The 24366-nt window shown below is 40.7% G+C and overlaps 1 protein-coding gene across 1 annotated transcript in view; it reads right to left on the bottom strand.

Moving 5' to 3' along the window:
- The window catches only part of plekha2 (pleckstrin homology domain containing A2), a 115693-nt gene that overhangs the window by 70417 nt on the left and 20910 nt on the right, over positions 1-24366 (bottom strand). Inside the window, exons 2-5 of the mRNA XM_051922790.1 lie at positions 22481-22641; positions 12049-12105; positions 11899-11947; positions 11190-11287 (exon numbers count right to left, since the gene is read on the bottom strand). Coding sequence (XP_051778750.1) covers positions 11190-11287; positions 11899-11947; positions 12049-12105; positions 22481-22621 — 345 coding nt within the window. The 5' untranslated portion in view covers positions 22622-22641. The remainder of the gene's footprint in view (positions 1-11189; positions 11288-11898; positions 11948-12048; positions 12106-22480; positions 22642-24366) is intronic.

The following is a 24366-nucleotide window of genomic DNA, read 5'->3' as shown; positions in this document are numbered from 1 at the left end:
CTTCTGTATAGCAGCTGTTTATACAATTTAATAATTTACAGACTAGGCTGGTCTCAGCTCCTGTGCTGCAGGCAGCTGCTCCATATTGCAAGCTAACTATTCCCCATCCAACACCAAGTAGTTGTTGAGGTTTACTTAACTAGTATAGACTGTCATTTAACAATCAAACTCCCACTTATGAAACCAATCATCTGATCAAACTGATCAATGACAGCTTTTATTGTTTCATTGTCTGTTAAGCTACCCTCAGAATGCCCACCTGCTGTAAAAATATCTCTCAAGGAATTTATAACAATCTTTGATCATCCTCAACACTGAGGAGCTGCCACTAATCATCAGTTAAATTGCCACCAAGGAAATAAACCTATGGGTGAAAATATAATTATTTTTAAGGCCATGGCTTCTGAAATGGGTTCAGATGAATCATATCTAATTTCTGAGTCCTGTAATGGCCACTCACTGGAGTTAAACGATAAAATGGATGGTGATTATATTAGTAATTGTTTAGAGGACGTTATTACAATAGAATTAAAGCTGGGCATCAAGATGTAAAATTTTTTACACATAAAATAGATCAGGCAGTAAAGGATGTCCATATCCCAATGGAACTGAGAAAAATGGAGGCTCATTTTCAGGAACACAAGAGGAGAGCACTACAAGATCTAAACTTTTGTTGTGGAGGTGACAGACACAGTACTAATGCATACAAATTTTTTATAGGTTGGTAGGCTGTACACTTGTAGTTAATGCAATCTAACAGTTTAAATATATCAGTGAGAATAAATAAAAGAGTTATTGTCTTGGTGAAGATAAGATTCTGGAGCAGCTGAGAAATTCATCAGTTTGTGTCTGGTTAAGCAAATGCAAATACTACCAATTTCAATAAAATATACATTAGGTATTTACTGTATTGATGGTGGCCATATTGTAGAGAAAATTTTTGGAAAATATTAGACACCTTTTTTAACTATACACATTAAGGTTCTGTATAAATAATGTTTCATTTTTTTCTGTTTTCGAATGCAACATACCACATTTCACCATGAACTACCCTTGGCTTCAGTGACACAATCTCATTTTTGCTAATTAATAGGTACTTTGCCAATTATACAACAGAGAGTTCTTTTTGAACCTGTTATTTTTTTATCACAGAGCTACTACCCATTTCAAAGTTCTGTCAATGATACCTTCTGAGACATTTCGGGTATATTTGTGTAAGTCTATGTAGATGATAGTTTAATACTTTAACAGCTCAAAATATTTAGATACTCATGTTTGAGTGGTTCTTTCTAGATGATATACTAATAACAAAAAAAAAAATATACAGAAAATGTGTGTGATTCATAAATCACCCATTTTGTTTCTTGGTTATAAAAGCACTAATACTGGTTTGACTATGGATGAGTCACATTTAAAGGCAGTTTTGGAATTGGAAAGACATACTTAAATTAAACAGGTTTAATGTTTAGTGAGTTTTGCTAACGTGTTCTGCTGGACAAATGAAGAAAAAGAATCCTTTCTAAGGTCAAAAGAAGCTATTACTGCTGCCTGTATACTCAAGATACCCTGATAATTCAATCTGTTTATCCTTAAAATAATAAAAATAATCCATTTTATTTCTATAGCACCTTTCCTATGCTCAAAGCACTCCACAAATATTTAAAAGGGTACAAAAAGAATAACAACAAAAAGATCATATTAGTAACACTGGATACAAAACATTTAAGCACCAAAAGGTAGATTCACATATAAAACACAAAATTATGAATTAGAACAAGAAATACTGTTTTGTCTTGGTAGAGTACTATATTTCTCTACTTTCCCCTATTGTATTATTAATATGTAGCCTTTGTCAGAACGCCTCAACTCTCACAGACTTACCACTGTTTATAAGATGTTATAGTATACTAGCCAACCCACGGCGTAGCATACGCTGCATAATTATGTATTGATGGGTGAACACTTCCTGAAAGACACAGTTGTCCAAATGGGGTGGGTTTGAGGATACGACTGTAAGTGAATGCAAAGATGGAACTCTGGAGAGAGGGCGGGAAAGCGGGCCCGAGAGGTTTTGGGTCCTAACCGTCCAACGATGGGTCGGCACAACCGGTAATGATCCTTCCGCAGGTTCACCTACGGAACCCGTGTTAGGACATTAACATCCTCTAGATAGGCAAGTTCGATCGTCTGACGCCCATTCCGCCCCTGCCATTCTAGTCTACCGATTTCTTAAGTCATCTCTTAGTCATTGTTCAGTACGCACTGCCTGTTCATGTGTCCGCCCCCAACTCCTCACCTGAATTGCTTTCGTCTGTGTACAGTCCACATGCACTTGTGAGTCACGTTGACTGTTCATTTTCCACACAACGCCTCAGTCGTATGCAGCCCCCAACTCCTCACCTGAATTGCTTTCGTCTGTGTACAGTCCACATGCACTTGTGAGTCACGTTGACTGTTCATTTTCCACACACCGCCTCAGTCGTATGCACCTGTGAGCCACGTTCAGGCCGGGTGAGGTTTCCCATGTTGAGTCAAATTAAGCCAAAGGCTCCACACCTGGTGGTGCCCTTCCATCAATTCCTTTAAGTTTGAGCTTTGCAACCATACGCTACAGTTCACATGCACCTGTGAGCCACATTCGGGCCGGGTGAGGTTTCCCATGGTGAGTCAAATTAAACCACAGGCTCCACACCTGGTGGTGCCCTTCTGTCAATTCCTTTCAGTTTCAGCTTTGCAACCATACTCCCCCCAGAACCCAACGACTTTGGTTACCCGGTTGGCTGCCCAGCGGAAATAACGCCGCCGGATCGCCAGTTGGCATCGTGTATGGTCGGAACTACGACAGTATGTGATCTTCTTCGAACCTCCGACTTTCGTTCTTGATTAATGAACACATTCTTAGCAAATGCTTTCGCTCTCGCGCCATGGTCAGCTGTTTAGTGAATTGTTGGTAGGCGGGGCTCTGTGAGTTGGCGGGCGTGGCCGCCTTGCGTGTGTCTTGCTTGCCATGGACTTAGTGAATTACATATAGATAACTTCTTCCCACCTTCCCTTCTACATCTATAAGCTCAGGCAATTAGGTGTAGTAAAACACAAGCAAGAGTTAAATTACAATTTAAACAATGTATTATTGGTAATATTCATAAATAATAACAATATGCAAAGTACATTTCAATATTGGCAACCATACAACCTGATTAAATGGTGATGTGTAGTTCAGACAGCACACAGACTTGTTAGTTAATTAAAAATGTCTCTAGTTCATTTGTGGTCAGCTTTCAGCCACATATCTGTTCAATATGGCTGCCGAGCTATGCTCTCCATTGTGTTGTCCTTTCAGTTCATCAGTTTGGTAAGAGATGCTTCTTCATCAGATGTTAGTAAGAGAGAGAGTGAAGTTAACCAAGCAAATTTTATAGATGTTCTGTCCAACCCCTACAGCCAGTAGGGCGTCATGGTACTTAAAGGTTTCTGACACAAGCCAATTCCAAACAGCCATACTTCAGACCAATGGGTAAATAGAACATCTTAACACCTGCCCACAAACCATATGTTAAGGTAAAGCTTGGCAGTTAGGCAGCCTGGCTTTCTTGCGGGGGTTGAAGGGAGAGACTTTAGAGAAACATTAGCTTGTTTCAGGCACTTCCTCCCCAACTCTGTCATAAAATTCAAAGAAACTCAGTCATAAAGGGGGGGGGGGGGTAAACATGAATGCTTCTCACTAATGTAACACTAAATTACATTGCTTTGCCTGACATATAAATAAAGATATACAAAATATTTATCAAGTTATATGCAAAATCTTACATCAAAACAAATACCATACAAGAATAAAAAAATACAAAAACACAATAACAGTCCCATAAACAAATTGCATACTTTGTGTAAGGTTATATATATGAATATCAATGTAAAAACTAAATCATCCACAAGAATGACTGTCTAAGAAAGAGAATTTAACTGGGTTCATAGGTCAGATCACTTAAAAAACGACCCTTGTATTGTGGATGATAAAAAATGACGAGTAGGATAGGAAAGACTTATTTTAGAGTTTATAACCAAACACTCAAAGAACAATGGATATTCTTTGATATTTAGATAAGATCTAATAATTCCAGCCACACTGCCACCACAACATTAGAAGTAAGCTGGTGCAGATTAACAGAACTAGACAAAGTCACCTTATTTGGAGAGACAAAGTCAGTATATATTTGCAGTGTTTCAGTTAAGATTAATATGCAAAGCAGTCCATAATGAATTTGTACAGTATTCGTGCTTCATTTTTTGATGGACCTTGATTTAAGCAAAACAGTGTTAGTGGTAGAAAGATTTTTGCGCACAGATCCATATTGAAGATTTATTTCAATACAGTGTACAAGAGCGGAGGAAGATGCACACAGATAGATTATATCCTATGCAGAAGAGTTGATCTGAAGGAGATTGAAGACTGCAAAGTGGTGGCAGGGGAATGTGTAGTTAAGCAGCATAGGATGGTGGTCTGTAGGATGACGCTGGAGATCAAGAAGAAGAAAAGAGTGAGGGCAGAGCCAAGGATCAAATGGTGGAAGTTGAAAAAGGAAGACTGCAAGGTTGACTTTAGGGAGGAGGTGAGAAAGGCACTGGGTGGCAGTGAAGAGTTACCAGACAGCTGGGAAACTACAGCAGATGTAGTAAGGGTGACAGCAAGAAGGGTGCTTGGCGTGACATCTGGAAAGAGGAAGGAGGAAAAGGAAACCTGGTGGTGGAATGAGGAAATACAGGAGAGTATACAGAGGAAGAGGATGGCAAAGAAGAAGTGGGATAGTCAGAGAGATGCAGAAAGTAGACAAGATTACAAGGAAATAAGACGCAAGGTGAAGAGAGAGGTGGCGAAGGCTAAAGAAAAGGCATATGATGAGTTGTATGAGAAGTTGGACACTAAGGAGGAAGAAAAGGACCTGTACCGATTGGCTAGACAGAGGGACCGAGCTGGGAAAGATGTGCAGCAGGTTAGGGTGATAAAGGATAAAGATAGAAACATACTCACAAGCCAGGAGATTGTGTTGAGCAGATGGAAAGTGTCCTTTGAGAGGCTGATGAATGAAGAGAACGAGAGAGAGAAGAGGTTGGATGATGTGGAGATAGTGAATCAGGAAGTGCAACGGATTAGCAAGGAGGAAGTAAGGACAGCTATGAAGAGGATCAAAAATGGAAAGGCCGTTGGTCCAGATGACATACCTATGGAAGCATGGAGGTGTTTAGGAGAGATGGCAGTGGAGTTTTTAACCAGATTGTTTAATGGAATCTTGGAAAGTTAGAGGATGCCTGAGGAGTGGAGAAGAAGTGTACAGGTGCCGATATTTAAGAACAAGGGGGATGTGCAGGACTGCAGTAACTGCAGGGGAATAAAATTGATGAGCCACAGCATGAAGTTATGGGAAAGAGTAGTGGAAGCTAGGTTAAGAAGTGAGGTGATGATTAGTGAGCAGCAGTATGGTTCATGCCAGGAAAGAGCACCACAGATGCAATGTTTGCTCTGAGGATGTTGATGGAGAAGTTTACAGAAGGCTAGAAGGAGTTGCATTGCGTCTTTGTGGACCTGGAGAAGGTATATGACAGGGTGCATCGAGAGGAGCTGTGGTATTGTATGAGGAAGTCTGAGTGGCAGAGAAGTACGTAAGAGGTGTACAGGATATGCACGAGGGAAGTGTGACAGTGGTGACGTCTGCGGTAGGAGTGATGGATGCATTCAACTTGGAGGTGGGATTACATCAGGGATCAGTTCTAAGCCCTTTCTTATTTGCAATGGTGATGGACAGGTTGACAGACGAGATTAGACAGGAGTCCCCATGGACTATGATGTTTGCTGGTGACATTGTGATCTGTAGCGATAGTAGGGAGCAGGTTGAAGAGACCCTGGAGAGAGCAGTTATTCTCTAGAGAGGAGAGGAATGAAGGTCAGTAGGAGCAAGACAGAATACCATCCATCCATCCATCCATCCATCCATCCTCTTCCGCTTATCCGAGGTCGGGTCGCGGGGGCAGCAGCTTGAGCAGAGATGCCCAGACTTCCCTCTCCCCGGCCACTTCTTCTAGCTCTTCCGGGAGAATCCCAAGGCGTTCCCAGGCCAGCCGAGAGACATAGTCCCTCCAGTGTGTCCTGAGTCTTCCCCGGGGCCTCCTCCCGGTTAGACGTGCCCGGAACACCTCACCAAGGAGGCGTCCAGGAGGCATCCTGAACAGATGCCCGAGCCACCTCATCTGACTCCTCTCGATGCGGAGGAGCAGCGGCTCTACTCTGAGCCCCTCCCGGATGACTGAGCTTCTCACCCTATCTTTAAGGGAAAGCCCAGACACCCTGCGGAGGAAACTCATTTCAGCTGCTTGTATTCGCGATCACGTTCTTTCGGTCACTACCCATAGCTCATGACCATAGGTGAGGGTAGGAACATAGATCAACTGGTAAATTGAGAGCTTCGCCTTGCAGCTCAGCTCGTTTTTCACCACGACAGACCGATGCACAGCCCGCATTACTGCGGATGCCGCACCGATCCGCCTGTCAATCTCACGCTCCATTCTTCCCTCACTTGTGAACAAGATCCCGAGATACTTGAACTCCTCCACTTTGGGCAGGATCTCGCTACCAACCCTGAGAGGGCACTCCACCCTTTTCCGGCTGAGGACCATGGTCTCGGATTTGGAGGTGCTGATTCCCATCCCAGCCGTTTCACACTCGGCTGCGAACCGATCCAGAGACAACTGAAGATCACAGCTTGATGAAGCAAACAGGACAACATCATCTGCAAAAAGCAGTGACCCAATCCTGAGTCCACCAAACCGGACCCCCTCAATGCCCTGGCTGCGCCTAGAAATTCTGTCCATAAAAGTTATGAACAGAATCGGTGACAAAGGGCAGCCCTGGCGGAGTCCAACTCTCACTGGAAACGGGTTTGACTTATTGCCGGCAATGCGGACCAAGCTCTGACACTGATCATACAGGGACCGAACAGCCCTTATCAGGGGGTCCGGTACCCCATACCCTTGGAGTACACCCCACAGGATTCCCCAAGGGACACGGTCGAATGCCTTTTCCAAGTTCACAAAACACATGTAGACTGGTTGGGCAAACTCCCATGCACCCTCCAAGACCCTGCTAAGGATGTAGAGCTGGTCCACTGTTCCGCGACCAGGCTCGACTATCCAACGGACCCTCCTCTCCAGGACCCCCGAATAGACTTTTCCAGGGAGGCTGAGGAGTGTGATCCCTCTGTAGTTGGAACACACCCTCCGGTCCACCACCCCGGTCTGCCAATCCAGAGGCTCTCTCCCTGATGTCCATGCATTGTTGCAGAGGCGTTGTCAACCAAGACAGTCCTACAACATCCAGAGCCTTGAGGAACTCCGGGCGTATCTCATCCACCCCCGGGGGCCTGCCACCAAGGAGATTTTTGACCACCTCGGTGACCTCAGTCCCAGAGATGGGGGAGCCCACCTCTGAGTCCCCAGGCTCTGCTTCCTCATTGAAAGGCATGTTAGTGGGATTGAGGAGGTCTTCGAAGTACTCCCCCCACCGACTCCCAACGTCCCGAGTCAAGGTCAGCAGCGCACCATCCCCAGCATATACAGTGTTGACACTGCACTGCTTCCCCTTCCTGAGACGCCGGATGGTGGACCAGAATCTCCTCGAAGCCATCCGAAAGTCGTTCTCCATGGTCTCCCCAAACTCCTCCCACGCCCGAGTTTTTGCCTCAGCAACCACCAAAGCCGCATTCCGCTTGGCCTGCCAGTACCTATCAGCTGCCTCCAGAGTCCCACAGGACAAAAGGGTCCTGTAGGACTCCTTCTTCAGCTTGACAGCATCTCTCACCGCCGGTGTCCACCAACGGGTTCGGGGATTGCCGCCATGACAGGCACCGACTACCTTACGGCCACAGCTCCGGTCAGCTGCCTCAACAATAGAGGCACGGAACATGGCCCATTCGGACTCAATGTCTCCCACCTCCCTCGAGATGAGGTCAAAGTTCTGCCGGAGGTGGGAGTTGAAGCTACTTCTGACAGGGGGCTCTGCCAGACGTTCCCAGCAGACCCTCACATGTTTGGACCTACCAGGCCTGACCGGCATCCTCCCCCACCATCGAAGCCAACTCACCACCAGGTGGTGATCAGTTGACAGCTCCGCCCCTCTCTTCACCCGAGTGTCCAAGACATGTGGCCGCAAGTCCGACAACACGACCACAAAGTCGATCATTGAACTGCGGCCTAGGGTGTCCTGGTGCCAAGTGCACATATGAACACCCCTATGCTTGAACATGGTGTTCGTTATGGACAATCCGTGACGAGCACATAAGTCCAATAACAAAACACCGCTCGGGTTCAGATCAGGGGGGCCATTCCTCCCAATCACGCCCTTCCGGGTCTCACTGTCATTGCCCACGTGAGCATTGAAGTCTCCCAGCAGAACAATGGGAGACCCCAAAAGGTATGCCCTCTAGCACACCCTCCAGGGACTCCAAAAAGGGTGGGTATTCCAAACTGCTGTTCGGCGCATACACACAAACAACAGTTAGGACCCGTCCCCCCACCCAAAGGCGGAGGGAGGCTACCCTCTCGTCCACCGGGGTAAACCCCAATGAACAGGCTCCAAGTCGGGGGGCAATAAGTATACCCACACCCGCTCGGCGCCTCTCACCGGGGGCAACTCCAGAGTGATAGAGAGTCCAGTCCCTCTCAAGGAGATTGGTTCCAGAGTCCAAGCTGTGCGTCGAGGTGAGTCCGACTACATCTAGCCGGAACCTCTCAACCTCGCGCACTAGCTCAGGCTCCTTCCCCTTCAGAGAGGTGACATTCCACGTACCAACAGCCAGCTTCTGTAGCCGAGGATCGGACCGCCAAGGTCCCCGCCTTCGGCCACCACCCAACTCACACTGCACCCGACCTCCTTGGCCCCTCCCTTAGGTGGTGAGCCCATGGGAAGGGGGACCCACGTTGCCTTTTCGGGCTGTGCCCGGCCGAGCCCCATGGGTGCAGGCCCGGCCACCAGGCGCTCGCCATCGAGCCCCACCTCCAGGCCTGGCTCCAGAGGGGGGCCCCAGTGAGCCACGTCCGGGCAAGGGAAAACGCCGTCCAAAGTTTTCAAAGACAGAATACATGTGTGTAAATGAGAGGGAGGTCAGTGGAATGGTGAGGATGCAGGGAATAGAGTTGGTGAAGGTGGATGAGTTTAAATACTTGGGATCAACAGTACAGAGTAATGGGGATTGTGGAAGAGAGGTGAAAAAGAGAGTGCAGGCAGGGTGTAATGGATGGAGAAGAGTGTCAGGAGTAATTTGTGACAGACGGGTATCAGCAAGAGTGAAAGGGAAGGTCTACAGGAAGGTAGTGAGACCAACTATGTTATATGGGTTCGAGACGATGGCACTGACCAGAAAACAGGAGACAGAGCTGGAGGTAGCAGAGTTAAAGATGCTAAGATTTGCACTGGGTGTGACAAGGATGGATAGGATTAGAAATGAGTACATTAGAGGGTCAGCTCAAGTTGGACGGTTGGGAGACAAAGTCAGAGAGGCGAGATTGCATTGGTTTGGACATGTGCAGAGGAGAGATGCTGGGTATATTGGGAGAAGGATGGTAAATATAGAGCTGCCAGGGAAGAGGAAAAGAGGAAGGCCTAAGCGAAGGTTTATGGATGTAGTGAGAGAGGACATGCAGGTGATGGGTGTAACAGAGCAAGATGCAGAGGACAGAAAGATATGGAAGAAGATGATTCGTTGTGGCAATCCCTAACGGGAGCAGCCGAAAGAAGAAGAAGATTTCAATACAGTGTAGGTTTAGCAGACTGACGCTACTGTGGTGAAAACTCTGAGCTAGATGGTGTAGTTTAGAACAAACAATACAATACCATACAGGTATTGGTAAAAAAACATGAGCTCTCATGGTAGAGGTATGGGTCAAATTCTGCTCTGAAGTGTAAGTGAAGTGTCTGTCTAGTCTGACAGTGATTATCAAACTGCAGATCTGCATTTTCAGGAAAAAATATATTTTAATTGGTGTTTAAAACACTCCAAATCTGCTATGTTCCTCAGACAACATTTACATCTTGTCACATCATAGGTCTGTTGTTTCTACCTAATGCTAGTTCTTTACACCCTTCATGTACCCTTCTACTGGCCTTTCAGCCCAAGTAGGAATGGAGGCCATACACCAGCTACATGATGCAAGAGTCACATCCATCCTTAAAGGCCAATTTAAGGATGTAATTGGAGGACACTAATACATTGCCGAACAGGCAAAGGTCAGTCTAAAAATAAACACAAAATTATATCAATAGAAAATACTATGCTGTATTTTGGTTAAGGCAGAGAGATTTAGATCAAAGATCAATCAAAACCAAAATCTAAACTATTAGAATAAAGTTAAAGTCAATGGAAAAAATAATACGGTCTGATGTCTGACATTGCATCTAGATCATTCGCTATGTGCAACTAAATATACTAATCACTCAAAGTCTGCACTGGCAGAAAATGGGTGTCACTTTCCATTACATACCACACATATACAGGTGAATTCTAAATTTTCTGACAACAGACAATACAATAGATAGATACAACAGAAATTCTTTGATATTCATTATGTAGTCCTAGTAAGTCAGTCTACTTCCAAATTCATTACAGCTCAGTTGGAAATTTTCTCCATCTAAATGACTAGAGTGCACCTCAGCAGACCACTGACCTCTAAGTATGAATGATCAAACTTCAACTCAATCAAAAGAATCATTGAGCTCATTGTCTGAAATGTAAGCCAACATGTTACTAAGCACCCAGTGTAAATGATCACACTAAAGCAAAGGAAATAACAGCATTAATAATATTAAAATTATAAAGTGCAACTCAGTAACACACTATTTTCTTCCTCAGAATAAATAGTTTTCAGTCTAACAAATTTAACTATATCCAATTTGAATTAGTAAAATGACCCACGTCAGTCATACTATTCCTAATATAAATGACTCCTGTTCAATCCAGAAGATTATGCTTTCTTCCAATCTCGATGACTAGAGTTCATCTATGTAAATGACACCATTCCATGTTATACCCGTTAAAATGCAACTGAGGACATCACTCTGTTCCGATTTATAATAAAACAGTGTAGTTTAGCAAGTTTCCATAATCTGAATGAAGAATGTATGCCACAGGAGTACTTTAAAGCATTACCGTAATCTTGGTAGCTCGGTTCAGTGCATCTACCCACTCCTGCAGGTCCTTTTTGTCATTGGCTTGAAGAAAATATCGTCTGGACAGAGCATTAATCACTGTTATCAAGAAAAAGAGAGCTTCAGTTACATATTTCACTGGAAAAACTGAATTACTTCTCAAACCTTGGTTTGGTACCTCCAAGAACATGCAAAAAAGTACCAAATGTTATTATCAATGAAAACACATGTCATTTATCTCAGCACTTTGGAACATTAGGTGGCCAGTTCATACCCAATTGTACTGGACTAACCAGTGACAGATTGCTTTTCAGAAATAGCCATAGTGCAGTGTGAGAACAAACTACTCAAAATATGAAAAGATATCAATTTTTCCTCAACCCAAAGGCTCAGCACGATTCAAATGATGAGCACTTTCCCTTTTCTAATAATTAAGTTTTGCCATACAAAATAATGCATTATCTGACAAAAGTGGAAGTTATGGAAGTTCCTGCTGGAATTCCAAAAGAATATGGTGCCTTAATGGTGCTTTTTGTGGTTCCATTAAATTTCCTTTGGACACATACTTGGCAAGAATGAGGCCAAGCTTCTTTCTTTCATCTTGCTTTCTTGTCAAAAGTGTTTATATTTTTGGATGTCTGCTCACATGTATGCATGTGTGTTTAAATGCTGAGCAAGAGTTTGTTACAGACACAGTTAGATTTACTCACCAAAACAGAATTCTGCCTTTGGCTTCTGTTTAGCTGTTGCCTCACTGACCTAAAGAAAACAGGATAAAAAGTCAGTATAGCTTTGTTACTCAATGAATTTACAAGGATTTGGATAGAAGGAGAGATAGAAATCTCCAGAACAAATCCTACCTTGGAGATGTATGTCAGCTGAAGGCATCCTGCAGGTTCAGTGCCACTGGGGAGATTCTGAAACACAGCGGAGACAGAGAGATGATTACATTTCTATTTTCTTGTGTGAACTGCACTCTTCAAATGGTCAAAGCAAACACCTGTCATGAACAATGCAATGTTTTTATACAGAGAAAGGTCAGCATGGCTAAATTTATGGTGAGGTAGAGATTATTTTAGGAACCGAGGAAAATGAGTAGTCAGGACATATGTAAGATGGAACCCAATAGTAAAAGAAATTAGTAACCCAAACCAAATGGAGGAATAAGAAGTCAATATTAAAGCCAAAGAAGGAACAAAACCAAAAGAGCAAAAAAAAAAAAAAAAAAAAACAATGAAAGGTGTAAGGGATGTAGATTTCCTCAGCTTTTATCTCCTTTATTTAAAAAAAATGCACACTGAATTGTATGCATCTTGGCCTTATGAGGATGGCAGGTATGAATTTAAATGTACATATCCATGCTCAAGTGCACTTGCTAAAGCTCCCACAAAACATGCCATCTCTGCTAGTATACATCGTCAACCTAGTTTAATTGTATTTCTCCAATCTAAATTTGTCCAGCATATTGTCACTTGTTAGTCTATGTTGCTTTGAACAAGGTGCCCAAGGCATCTCAAATTCTTTCCTCCTTGGAATGCAATTGATGGATTACCTCTCTTCCCTTCTCTCCTTGACTGCTATCCTACACAATGCATCTTTCAAAGTTCTTTGCCGATGCTTCCTCAATTTGCTGCACTGTATTTAACTTCTATCCTTTATAGAAACCCTTCCTTTATCATGAAATATCCTTTACAACCTTTAGTTTTTGCCTACACTGTTCACGCCCACATAAAATTAGTAACAGCTGAGAACGTCTGATATCTGGATAAACAGAGGCTATTGGTGAAGCTTAGTCTTTTCTTTGCATTTGTTTTCAGCATTCAAAGCTAATGTGAGCATCTTTCTTCTTTGTTCTTATGGTGGCTGTACCACAACTAACTGATTCAGATGATAGTGGTTAAACTTTGATGGCCTCAGTATACACCTTGAGACTTCATGTATTAAAAATCAAAGACTTATTGCATGCAGCACTACTTCTGTAGCTATTACTTTTACCTGCCTTCACAAAGGATGGCACGGTGGCGCAGTGGTAGCGCTGCTGCCTCGCAGTTAGGAGACCCGGGTTCGCTTCCCGGGTCCACCCTGCGTGGAGTTTGCATGTTCTCCCCGTGTCTGCGTGGGTTTCCTCCGGGCGCTCCGGTTTCCTCCCACAGTCCAAAGACATGCAGGTTAGGTGGATTGGCGATTCTAAATTGGCCCTAGTGTGTGCTTGGTGTGTGGGTGTGTTTGTGTGTGTCCTGCGGTGGGTTGGCACCCTGCCCGGGATTGTTTCCTGCCTTGTGCCCTGTGTTGGCTGGGATTGGCTCCAGCAGACCCCCGTGACCCTGTGTTCGGATTCAGCGGGTTAGAAAATGGATGGATGGATGCCTTCACAAATGAATAGAATTTCAAATATTTTAACATTTTTCCAAATTGCTATCAAATATCTGATAAAGTTTAATATACTGCCATAATCTATCAAGTAACTAAAGAACTAAAAAAACATGCTATGAAAATACTGCACAATACATAAATTTACACTATATAAAACACTAAATTTCACATTATATAATCAATGAAACACAAATAAGTAACGCTGGATGTCGAAGACAGAAAAAAACTGTGATATGATTACAATTGCCCCTTTCAGCTAGGAGGACCTTTTAAGCTTTTCTGAGCCCAGCACACTTCAATCTTTTACAGCATGGCTTTTACAGCATGGTATGGCTCAAATATTTTATGAAACTGTTGGGTCATCACCCCTTTAGAGTTCTCAAGAATACTGTAAGCCTTTGAGAAGGAACCATCTCATTCATGGTTTCCTATGTTTTTATAACTTTAGCCCTTGAGGTGCTGGGTACAATTACAAGACATACTGCTACTTGGTAGAGCTGTTCCTCCTGCACAGACATTACATGTGTCAGTATTGCCATCACAATCTTTTCTTTCCTCTGATCATCCCTGTTCCTGCCCCATGCTACCTTTTCCTACCTGCCAACCCTTCATCCACTAATGTAATGTTTTTAAATGATTTCCAAAGAAAAGTCATATAAAAAAAATCACACAGATGTTGTACACAACCAAGTAAAATGGTAGAAGCATTATTTTTATAGCGTCTTTATTATGAATACTGGTACTAAAGTGCTTTACAAACACATTTTTTAATATTCATGGAGTAGACGCCATATTTGGTTAAAGGACTTGCTCAGTCAAGTGTGAGTACTGAACATATAACATTTATAGTCCAACTCTTCTTCCATGCTGCCTTGTATCCTTTCTGGTAAGCTCATGTCAAAAGATATGCAAAAAATTATATCTAATGATGGTATGCACAAATATACTGCAGTAATACATGGAAAAAGACAGGACATATGAAAAGGAAAAAACATTTTAAATAACTCAAGATACACTGGACACATGTCACCAGGCAAAACAAAGTTGTTTCAAGTATACTGCCTGAAGTGTGCAAATATTCTTGCAATATTTTCATTGGTAATATATTTTGCCATGAGGTCTTTACTTAACTGAGAACAATGTACTTACATTGTTGTAAATGGCATTTATTCCAGAAACACTAAGAGAAACTTGTAAAATATCCCCAGTTCTGGGTTATATTGTGTGTACAGTACTGTACTTTCCAGCCAACTGTATTTTTTTCATTTTTTATAGTTTTTCTTCCTTATATACGATTATAAGCAAAGTAGGCAGTAAATCACATGATCCAGAATCTCTGTCTGAGCAGACTTATTTCTTTTATATTCTGCAGTTTGACATTACAGAAGTGAGACTATGTATATGCATAACACACCTGTGACTTAGGATATCTACTTATATTTGCATCTCTATTTACATAGATAAGAATTTTATGATGGTACATTCTTGTAGTATTACGTTTGCTTCTGGAGACTGGTTTGAATCCCAGTATAATCATTACTTGTGTGGAGTCTGCACACAGCAAACAACACACAGCACATATGTGAGTGGCAGATGAGCAAATGGCATGTAATCTTTAGTTATAAGGACATTAATGCAGTAAATCGAGTTTGATGACCAATTCTAGATGAGTCTATTGGCATAAGCAATAACAAATGTTTGACCAATTATGTGCAGTACCTTGAACACAACAGAAAAATGGTTTATTTTACTAAAATTGTGAAATAATGGATTCATTTTCAACTGATTCTGATTTCACAAGGTTAACCTTGAAGTGAATGTAAACATAAAAATAAACTGAATGATCTAAACAATTAAAGAGTCATTAGTTTGTAATATTTAAAAATTTAATCAGCTGTACTAAATGTTAAGTCTTCAGTAAATGTTAGTAAGTCTTCAGTAAATTAACCTGCTAATATGTGTATCATGTACTAATACAAGCATACAGTATATCTCAAAAACATGCCATAAAAATGGCAAAGTGACTTGATGGCAAACTTGATCTTAAAAGTGTGTTGTGGCAGAAGAAGGTCTAAAGAGTTTTTGAAAACGGGATGTTGTAAATGAAAGAATCCAGAATAAATTCACTGTGACACAGACAAATTATTTTTTTGATTTTTATTTGGCTATTATTGATTGTAAACTATACTTATTACTTATAACTACTGCCTCTGCTTAGTCTTCACTGTTTCTCTGTGTTTTGTGGGATTAAATACAAAAATCCTGTTGCTACGTTAAAAAGCTTTAACTTGGCCTTGCACCAGACTACATCAACAACATAAGAACCTGAAGCTAAGCATGTTTGGGCCAGGCCATTACTTGGATGGGAGACCAACCAGGAAAGGCTTGAGTGCTGCTGGAAGACATGTTAGTGATGCCAGCAGAGGGTACTTACCCTGTGGTCTGAATGTGGATCCCAATACCGCAGTGAAGTGACAGGGACACTATGCTGAAAAATGATGCTGGCCTTCGGATGTGACGTAAAATCGAGGTCCTGACTCTCTGTGGTTATAAAAGATCCCTGGGCATCCTTGGTAAAGTTTAGGGTGTGTCACAATGTTTTGGCCATATTGTCCACCATGGCCTTGTCCTTCTGCTCCCATAACCATCCACTGTCCCTAACTAGCTAACTATTTCTCACCCCTTAACCACCTAACAGCTAATATGTGGTGAGTGTACTGGCACAAAATGGCTGCCGTTGCATCATTCAGGTGGATGCTGCACATTAGTGGTGGTTGAAGTGACTCCCCACTCTTTACGTAAAGTTCTTTAAGTAGTGGGAAAAATGCTATATAAATGTAAAGAATTATTATTATTATATATATAATTCACTAAGTCCATGGCAGGCAAGACGCACGCAAGACAGCCACGCCCACCAACTCACAGAGCCCCGCCCACCAACAATTCACTAAACAGCCGACCATGGCGCGAGAGCGAAAGCATTTGCCAAGAATGTGTTCATTAATCAAGAACGAAAGTCGGAGGTTCGAAGAAGATCACATACCGTCGTAGTTCTGACCATACACGATGCCGACTGGCGATCCGGTGGCGTTATTCCCATGATCCGCTGGGCAGCCAACCAGGTAACCAAAGTCTTTGGTTTCCGGGGGGAGTATGGTTGCAAAGCTGAAACTGAAAGGAATTGACGGAAGGGCACCACCAAGTGTGGAGCCTGTGGCTTAATTTGACTCAACACGGGAAACCTCACCCGGCCCGAACGTGGCTCACAGGTGCATGTGAACTGTAGCATATTGTTGCAAAGCTGAAACTTAAAGGAATTGATGGAAGGACACCACCAGGTGTGGAGCCTTTGGCTTAATTGGACTCAACACGGGAAACCTCACCCGGCCTGAACGTGGCTCACAGCTGCATGCGACTGAGGCGGTGTGTGGAAAATGAACAGTCAACGTGACTCACAAGTGCATGTGGACTGTACACATTCGAAAGCAATTTAGGTGAGGAGTTGGGGGCGGACACATGAGCAGGCAGTGCGTACTGAACGATGACTAAGAGATGACTTAAGAAATCGGCAGACTAGAATGGCGGGTGCGGAATGGGCGTCAGACGATCGAACTTGCCTATCTAGAGGATGTAAATGTCCTAACACGGGTTCCGTAGGTGAACCTGTGGAAGGATCATTACCGGTTGTGCCGACATGTCGTTGGACAGTTAGGACCCAAAACCTCTCGGGCCCGCTTCCCCGCCCTCTCTCCAGAGTTCCATCTTTGCAATCACTTACAGTCGTATCCTCAAACCCACCCCATTTGGACAACTGTGTCCTTCAGGAAGTGTTCACATATCAATACATAAAGTAATTATGCGGCGTATGCTACGGGTTGGCTAGTTATTATTATTAACATAAGAACTTAAGAAATTTAAGAAAAAAGAGGAGACCATTCAGTCCATCAAGCCCATTTGTTTAGCTAATAGCTAAGCTATCTGAATTTTTCATCCAGATTCTTTTTAAAGGTTGTCAAGCTTTCTGCTTCACCTACATGTCTTGAAAGTTTGTTCCTAATTTCCACTGATGTCCTTGAGTATGTGATTCATCCTTAAGCTGAAAGAATGTTGCTGGATCTAATTTATCAATGCCTTGGATTAGGTCCCCAAGCAGTCTGCTCTGCTTGAGAAGTGATTCCTGGCTTCAGTTTTAATTGCACTGATGTCCTCAAGTATGTGATAAATCAATAAATCTTACATCAATAAACTGTCAACACTTTTTCACTAATGCTGTAATTTTTTCCATGCTTCCAACTAACCTATGCTCCATGGGTGATAGTGTCATGACCAGCCAGCCCCTAGAAAATGAATAATGAATTTTCTGATGGATAGAAATATGAGACGCATGGAGATCAAAAGAAAAGAAACTATATTTGATGCCAGAAACCAACAGGCTCTAACACTACCCAGAAAAGGAAACTAAACAAACGTCCAGCACAGAGTACACACCAGCTTGTTTAATGTATTGTACTTGACCCTGTGCAGTAAGCATGGGAACCACTCTTTTTCACTAACATTTAATCGGTACAAACTAGTGTTGTATTGATACTAAAATTTTGACTTTGGTACCAATATCAGCTCTCAAACCTCAGTACCAATACTAAAATGATACTGAAGCAAATGGAGGAGAACTCTTCCACCATCTGGGACCCAGCTGCTTTGTTTTTACAAACTGCATACTGTACATGCCCGACGCACTGCTCCGCCACATCCAACTGCCACATTAGCCACTTTGCTGAGCACGCTGCTACACAGATAATCATAATGAATAGCAGTTCCCCCTTGAACTACATATGATATACATATATCATAATGTCTCCACGTTGAAGTTTAAAGTGGGCTAATATATGCATATGATATCATGATGCCGGTTCCTTCGCAGTTGCCCTAGCACTCATTTACGCATAGTGTAACACTGAGCTTCACTCTTGGAGTTTAAAGTGTGGAAATATTCAAATATTGCTATGCTTAGTGCAGGTATAATACAGTTTTTAAAATTTGATATTTCAGTACTTTGTAAGTACCAGTACATCACTCACCACAAACAAACGTCACAGTGCAAAAAAATATTTAAAACAAAAAAGTCAGAAGCATAAAAACAAAAGATGTTCAAAACAGAAGTATTGTGCCTTTTTCAGATTAGTTGAAGATCTATAAGACTACAACCTTGTGATGTCAAGATACAGAAGAGATGTTGTTTTGATGGATTTTATGGACACTTAACTGGATAAAAGGGCCTGAGGAAAAAAGGGGAAAGAGAAAAATGACCAAGAGATGGGAAGTTTAAAAAGACGCAAGCACAAATGTAACAAAATGCTCCTCACACTGACTTGTATTATTTGCCCCTACCTAGGAGTAGGTGATTACCTCAAAAATCAAAATTACTGTATACAGTGATCCCTCGCTATATCGCGCTTCGCCTTTCGCGGCTTCACTCCATCGCGGATTTTATATGTAAGCATATTTAAATATATATCGCGGATTTTTCGCTGCTTCGCGGGTTTCTGCGGACAATAGGTCTTTTAATTTCTGGTACATGCTTCCTCAGTTGGTTTGCCCAGTTGATTTCATACAAGGGACGCTATTGGCAGATGGCTGAAAAGCTATCCAGCTAACTTTCTCTCTCTCTCTCTCTCTCTTGCGCTGACGTAGGGGGGTGTGAGCAGGGGGGCTGTGTGCAGCTGCTTCCTGAAGGACAGGCTGCACGGAGCTTCGCATACTTAAAAGCTCAAAGGGCACGTATTGATTTTTTTTATCTGTCTCTCGCTATCTCTCTCTCTCTCTCTCTCTCTCTCTCTCTCTTCCTGCTCCTGACAGAGGGGGTGTGAGCTGCCGCCTTCAACAGCTTTGTACCGGCGGTGCTTCGCATACTTAAAAGCCGTATTGATTTTTTTTTTGACTGCTTGCTTTGCACTCCTTTGAAAAGGAAGATATGTTTGCATTCTTTTAATTGTGAGACAGAACTGTCATCTCTGTCTTGTCATGGAGCACAGTTTAAACTTTTGAAAAAGAGACAAATGTTTGTTTGCAGTGTTTGAATAACGTTCCTGTCTCTCTACAACCTCCTGTGTTTCTGCGCAAATCTGTGACCCAAGCATGACATTCTAAAAATAACCATATAAACGTATGGTTTCTACTTCGCGGATTTTCCTACTTCGCGGGTGGCTCTGGAACGCAACCCCCGCGATGGAGGAGGGATTACTGTAATTAACAGTTCTTTCTGATTATACCAGATATTGGTATAATACATTTGTATATGTCTTGTATAAGATTGAAACACATTTTATTAACAAATTAACAACATTGGTTCTGAAGTGCAGTGTGCAAAAACAAATCAAACGTTTTATAACGTTTGCTTTATGACTTATGAATTTTTCAGTTTGTTTTTGTAATTCCCATTTGCTTTATGTTTTCTTATTTTTTTATGTTGTCAGTTTGTTTTAGTGTTTTTTGATTTGCATTTGGCATATACATATTTTTGGTTTCAAAATTTGTTTTGGCATTTCCAAATTGTTTTTATCTCATTTTTTTATGTTTCACATTTGATTTTGTGTTTTCTGATTTGTTTTTGCATTTCCAAAGTATTTTTTTGTTTTATGATTTGTTTGTGCATATTCAACTTATTTTTGTTTTTTTTAATTTGTTTCTGTGTTTCCAGTTTGTATTTGTGTTTTATAATTTGTTTTTGCAATTCCATTTTGTTTTTGTGTTTTCTGATTTGTTTTTGTGTATTCAATTAATTTTTCAATTTTATAATATCTTTCAGTGTTTACAATTTGTTTTTGCCTTTTCTGATTTGCTTTTTACATTTCCAACTTGTTTTTTATGTTTTCTGATTTGTTTTTGCATTATTGTGACAACAATATCACATGACTGACAGTGGGCATAGTAATGCAACAATCACTATCTATGGTACAGTGTTGAAAGTTCAAGACTACTTATTCTCTTATTTATACGTCCATTTTCTCAAAAAATGAAGGCAGTCACTATAATTAATGGAGTGGATTTTGGGACCCTGGAACATATTTTTTCAATGTAAGTCATTATAGCCTCTCATGGCCACATAAGTGCACCCCACTAGACAGCAGTCATTCAGGCAATTGTATGGTTTACCTAGGCACAGTGATACCACAGACAACAGAAGTGAAAATTTGAAGATTTCTGTAAATATAATTATTTTGAATGAAACGTGTTTCATACTAAATAATTCTAATGTAAAAAAGCAATATTTTGATATTACAATACAAGGTAACATTTCTCTTCAGAATAAAGTTCTAGTTCACATGACATAAGATTTCTGATTTAGTCAGGAATCTCAGTACTTGCATGGTGTTGTACTGGTATGCCAAATCTGCTTTTTCAGCAAGGATGACAAAAATTCATAAAATGGAAATATCATCATCATCATTTTTCTCCTTTTCTGCTGAAGTCTGAAGTGACAATAGGCTAAGCTGGGCCTTCTACAGATGATTTTACTGATGGCAATGTCTAGTATGATGATACTATAGCACCCAAAAGCAGTCAACATGGCTTTTTCAATAGTGTTTAATTTCATGTTGTATTATAAGCATGCTATTACCCAGGAAGTGCACAGATTGGGTGGGGCTCTTTCTGCTGTGCATCATTTAATATTGACTTTATTGTTTATGTAACCCATATTTAAACACATGCTTTAGTGTATACCACACTTAAGCAGTCTGGACCCACTGGACCAATAATTCAAGAGGAAAATCTGAAGTGATTTTGAAAGGTTCTGCTTTAATATGTGAAATGTTCCACTGAGTGTATTGATTGCAACCACAATTTTTACACAATACTTTATATTCTAAAATGCACCAGACCACTTTAACATGCATTATTATTGGCTAAGCTACAGTAACCTATTTTCTGAAAGATCCTCATAGACTGAAGAACTTCAAGAGAAATTTTAAATATAAATTCAAAGCTTCACTTCAGTTTGGCTTCCGCTTTCATATTGGGATCTGAGAATACATGACACAGGTGCACACACAGCAATATTTGACATTACACAGCTCTTACCCACACTAAAAATTTATATAATTTTCTGTATGAAAGCATTTATAGCAAAGTACAGTATATGTAAGTCAGGCTGCACTGTGATACAATGTTCTGTGAAACCTTTAATTATGTATTACGTACTGTAGCAGAAATGTTTGGGTTTTTTTAGCACAGTTATCTGTGTGAAGCCTGTAATCTGTTGCATAACAAATTTTTCCTTAAGGTAACAAAAACATAAAATATTGTGCATACTCAATGCCAACAAAGTATTAGATACATCATGTGTGCTATTTTGCAGGAGAAAAACTAACAAGTAATTTTGACATTTTTCAATGTCTATTTTACCTATCAAGATCTTCATCTCACATTTTGATTAAAAACAAAAGTGTGACTCATGAACATAACTTTAGACCCCTACCAAAATAAATTCAAGAAAGATAATTTTTTACTTTTTTGATAATATAAACTAACCGACACAGTGAATCATATAACCTGTTAGTACAAATTTCATAAATCATTTAATTCCCAAATATCTACAAGCATGGAATATTTTAAGATTTTTAATTAAACTTTGCGTACTAAAAAAATAAATAAAACTGATATATTGTAAGTGTGCAATGCCAATTCTATGTGCCACCACAAAACAAAAAACACTATAAAATGTATGGCAGGGCCATGAGAATGGTAGCACATCACAAGAAAAAATAATGAAAACTTAAAATACAGTACTTTAAAAGAAAAAAATATTTAAAATCACTGTTGCTGATTTTTTCATCCCAACCTCATTTAATAGAAACTCTAAATCACCAGACCTTGATAGCTACACCTCATGCCAAACATTCTGCTTAGCCTGATGCTTACCTGTGGATTGTCCATGTACCAGAAGAGAAAGTTTTCCTGCGTGTCCAGGAGAAAATAGCGCCTCTGGAACTTATTGCTACTATCATTTTCTTCAATATCCAAAAAGCCACAAGTGCGATTGTGTCGATCTACATAAGGCATTCCCAACACTCTCTGTTAACCTGTCAATAAAAGACAAAATAAAAGATAGCCTAATAAGTCTAACTTCCTGTAGTTATATACAAAATCCTAATCATAATAGTAACATTATCAATAATAATAGAGAATGTTTGTTTTTATATAGCCATCATAACCTGTTCTAACTTCACATTTGTTAGCTGATATCATTCAAATCACTTTATGTTGATGGTGGCATTAACCACATCTGTCTTGTGTGACACTCTCCACTGAGTTTTTGGCATGGTATGACAAAGGAATTGATCTAGACAGAAAAAGCTTGTAAAAAATGACAGCAATATTGCTAGTGATAAGAATTCAACAAAGTAAAACAAGCATCTTGAATATGTGTACAAATTGCACCAAAGATGAGGAGTTATGTATTTGTTCCAAAAAACAGTAAGTAGCAATGCTAAGCTCAGAATCCATTAAATAAAGAAAAAAATCCTGTATTTGTGTACTAGTCATATGTTATGGGATTTGTTCTAAATTAAAACATTTTGGGTCAAACACATTTGCTCATCTATCAGATAGCACAGGTTTGACAACAATACCAAATCCTTTTACAATTATTTTTGGAGTTATATCAAATGGGATTAGATTATCTAGCAATGAATTCACAGTGATCAAATATTATATTTTTTTTTTGCCAACTGTTTTTTTGCCTAAGTGGAGGAGTCATAATGCGTTATTCTGTGGGAAAATAATATACAGTGATACCTTGCGATACAAGTTTAATTTGTTCCGTGACCGAGCTCTTAAGTCAAAATGCTTGTATCTCAAATTAATTTTCCCCATTGAAATTAATTGAAATGAGATTAATTCGTGCCAGCCCCCAAAAAACCACCCCACTTTTTTGTTAAATGTTTTCAACATAAGAAAAATGTATTTATAATGAACAAATATTGTATACAAACAAAATAAAACCTAATACATAAAAGAGAATCTAAAGAAATAAACAGATTTTGGCAAAGCCGATTAGCGTATTGTAATGTTTTTTTTCTTTCACTTCACTTTTGCTTAACTTAATTTTCTTTTTCACTAGTTTTTTTCTTTTTTGCCACACTTTCATCACTTTCATTCGCAGGGCGTTTCAATAGAAACCTATCCAAGGAGCTTTGTTTAGTCCTCCCCTTTAGAATGTTTCTGAAATGAGTTAGGCAAGTGTCATTATATAGCGGCGCTGCAAGTTCAGTTTCATTTCAGTAAAGTCAGGCGTTAGGCAAGTGTAATTAAATAGCAGCGCTGCAAGTTCAGTTTCATTTCAATAAAGTCAGGCATTAGGCAAGTGTCATTAAATAGCGCAGCTGCAAGTTCAGTTTTTTTTCAATAAAGTCAGGCATTCGGCAAGTGTCATTAAATATCGCCACTGTATGATCAGTTGTAATTTTTTCAGGGCGTTTCTTTTCTTTAAAGTTCGAAACTTTTTCCCACATTGCAAACACTTCCTTTATCTCACTTTAAGAGATAAACTCCTCCGCGATACCGATCTCCTGCAGAACCTCCGTATGTTGCTGCGTATGTAGTTCTGTCAACTCCTCTGTCGTCAGTTCCTCGGAATGTGTGGGGACAAGCTCTTTGATGGCTCGTATTTCGAATTTTGGCTCGTAACTCAAGACAAAAAATAGACCTAGTGACGGCTCGTATCTCAAAAAACTTGTACATTGGGGCACTTGTATCTCAAGGTCTCACTGTATTATCAAAAATTAGAAAACTCATGTTTCATTGCA

Source organism: Erpetoichthys calabaricus, chromosome 1, assembly GCF_900747795.2.
Source record: "Erpetoichthys calabaricus chromosome 1, fErpCal1.3, whole genome shotgun sequence".
Classification (NCBI taxonomy): domain Eukaryota; kingdom Metazoa; phylum Chordata; class Cladistia; order Polypteriformes; family Polypteridae; genus Erpetoichthys; species Erpetoichthys calabaricus.
Note: the sequence above shows the minus strand (reverse complement) of the source record. Positions and strands in the feature narration are given on the sequence as shown.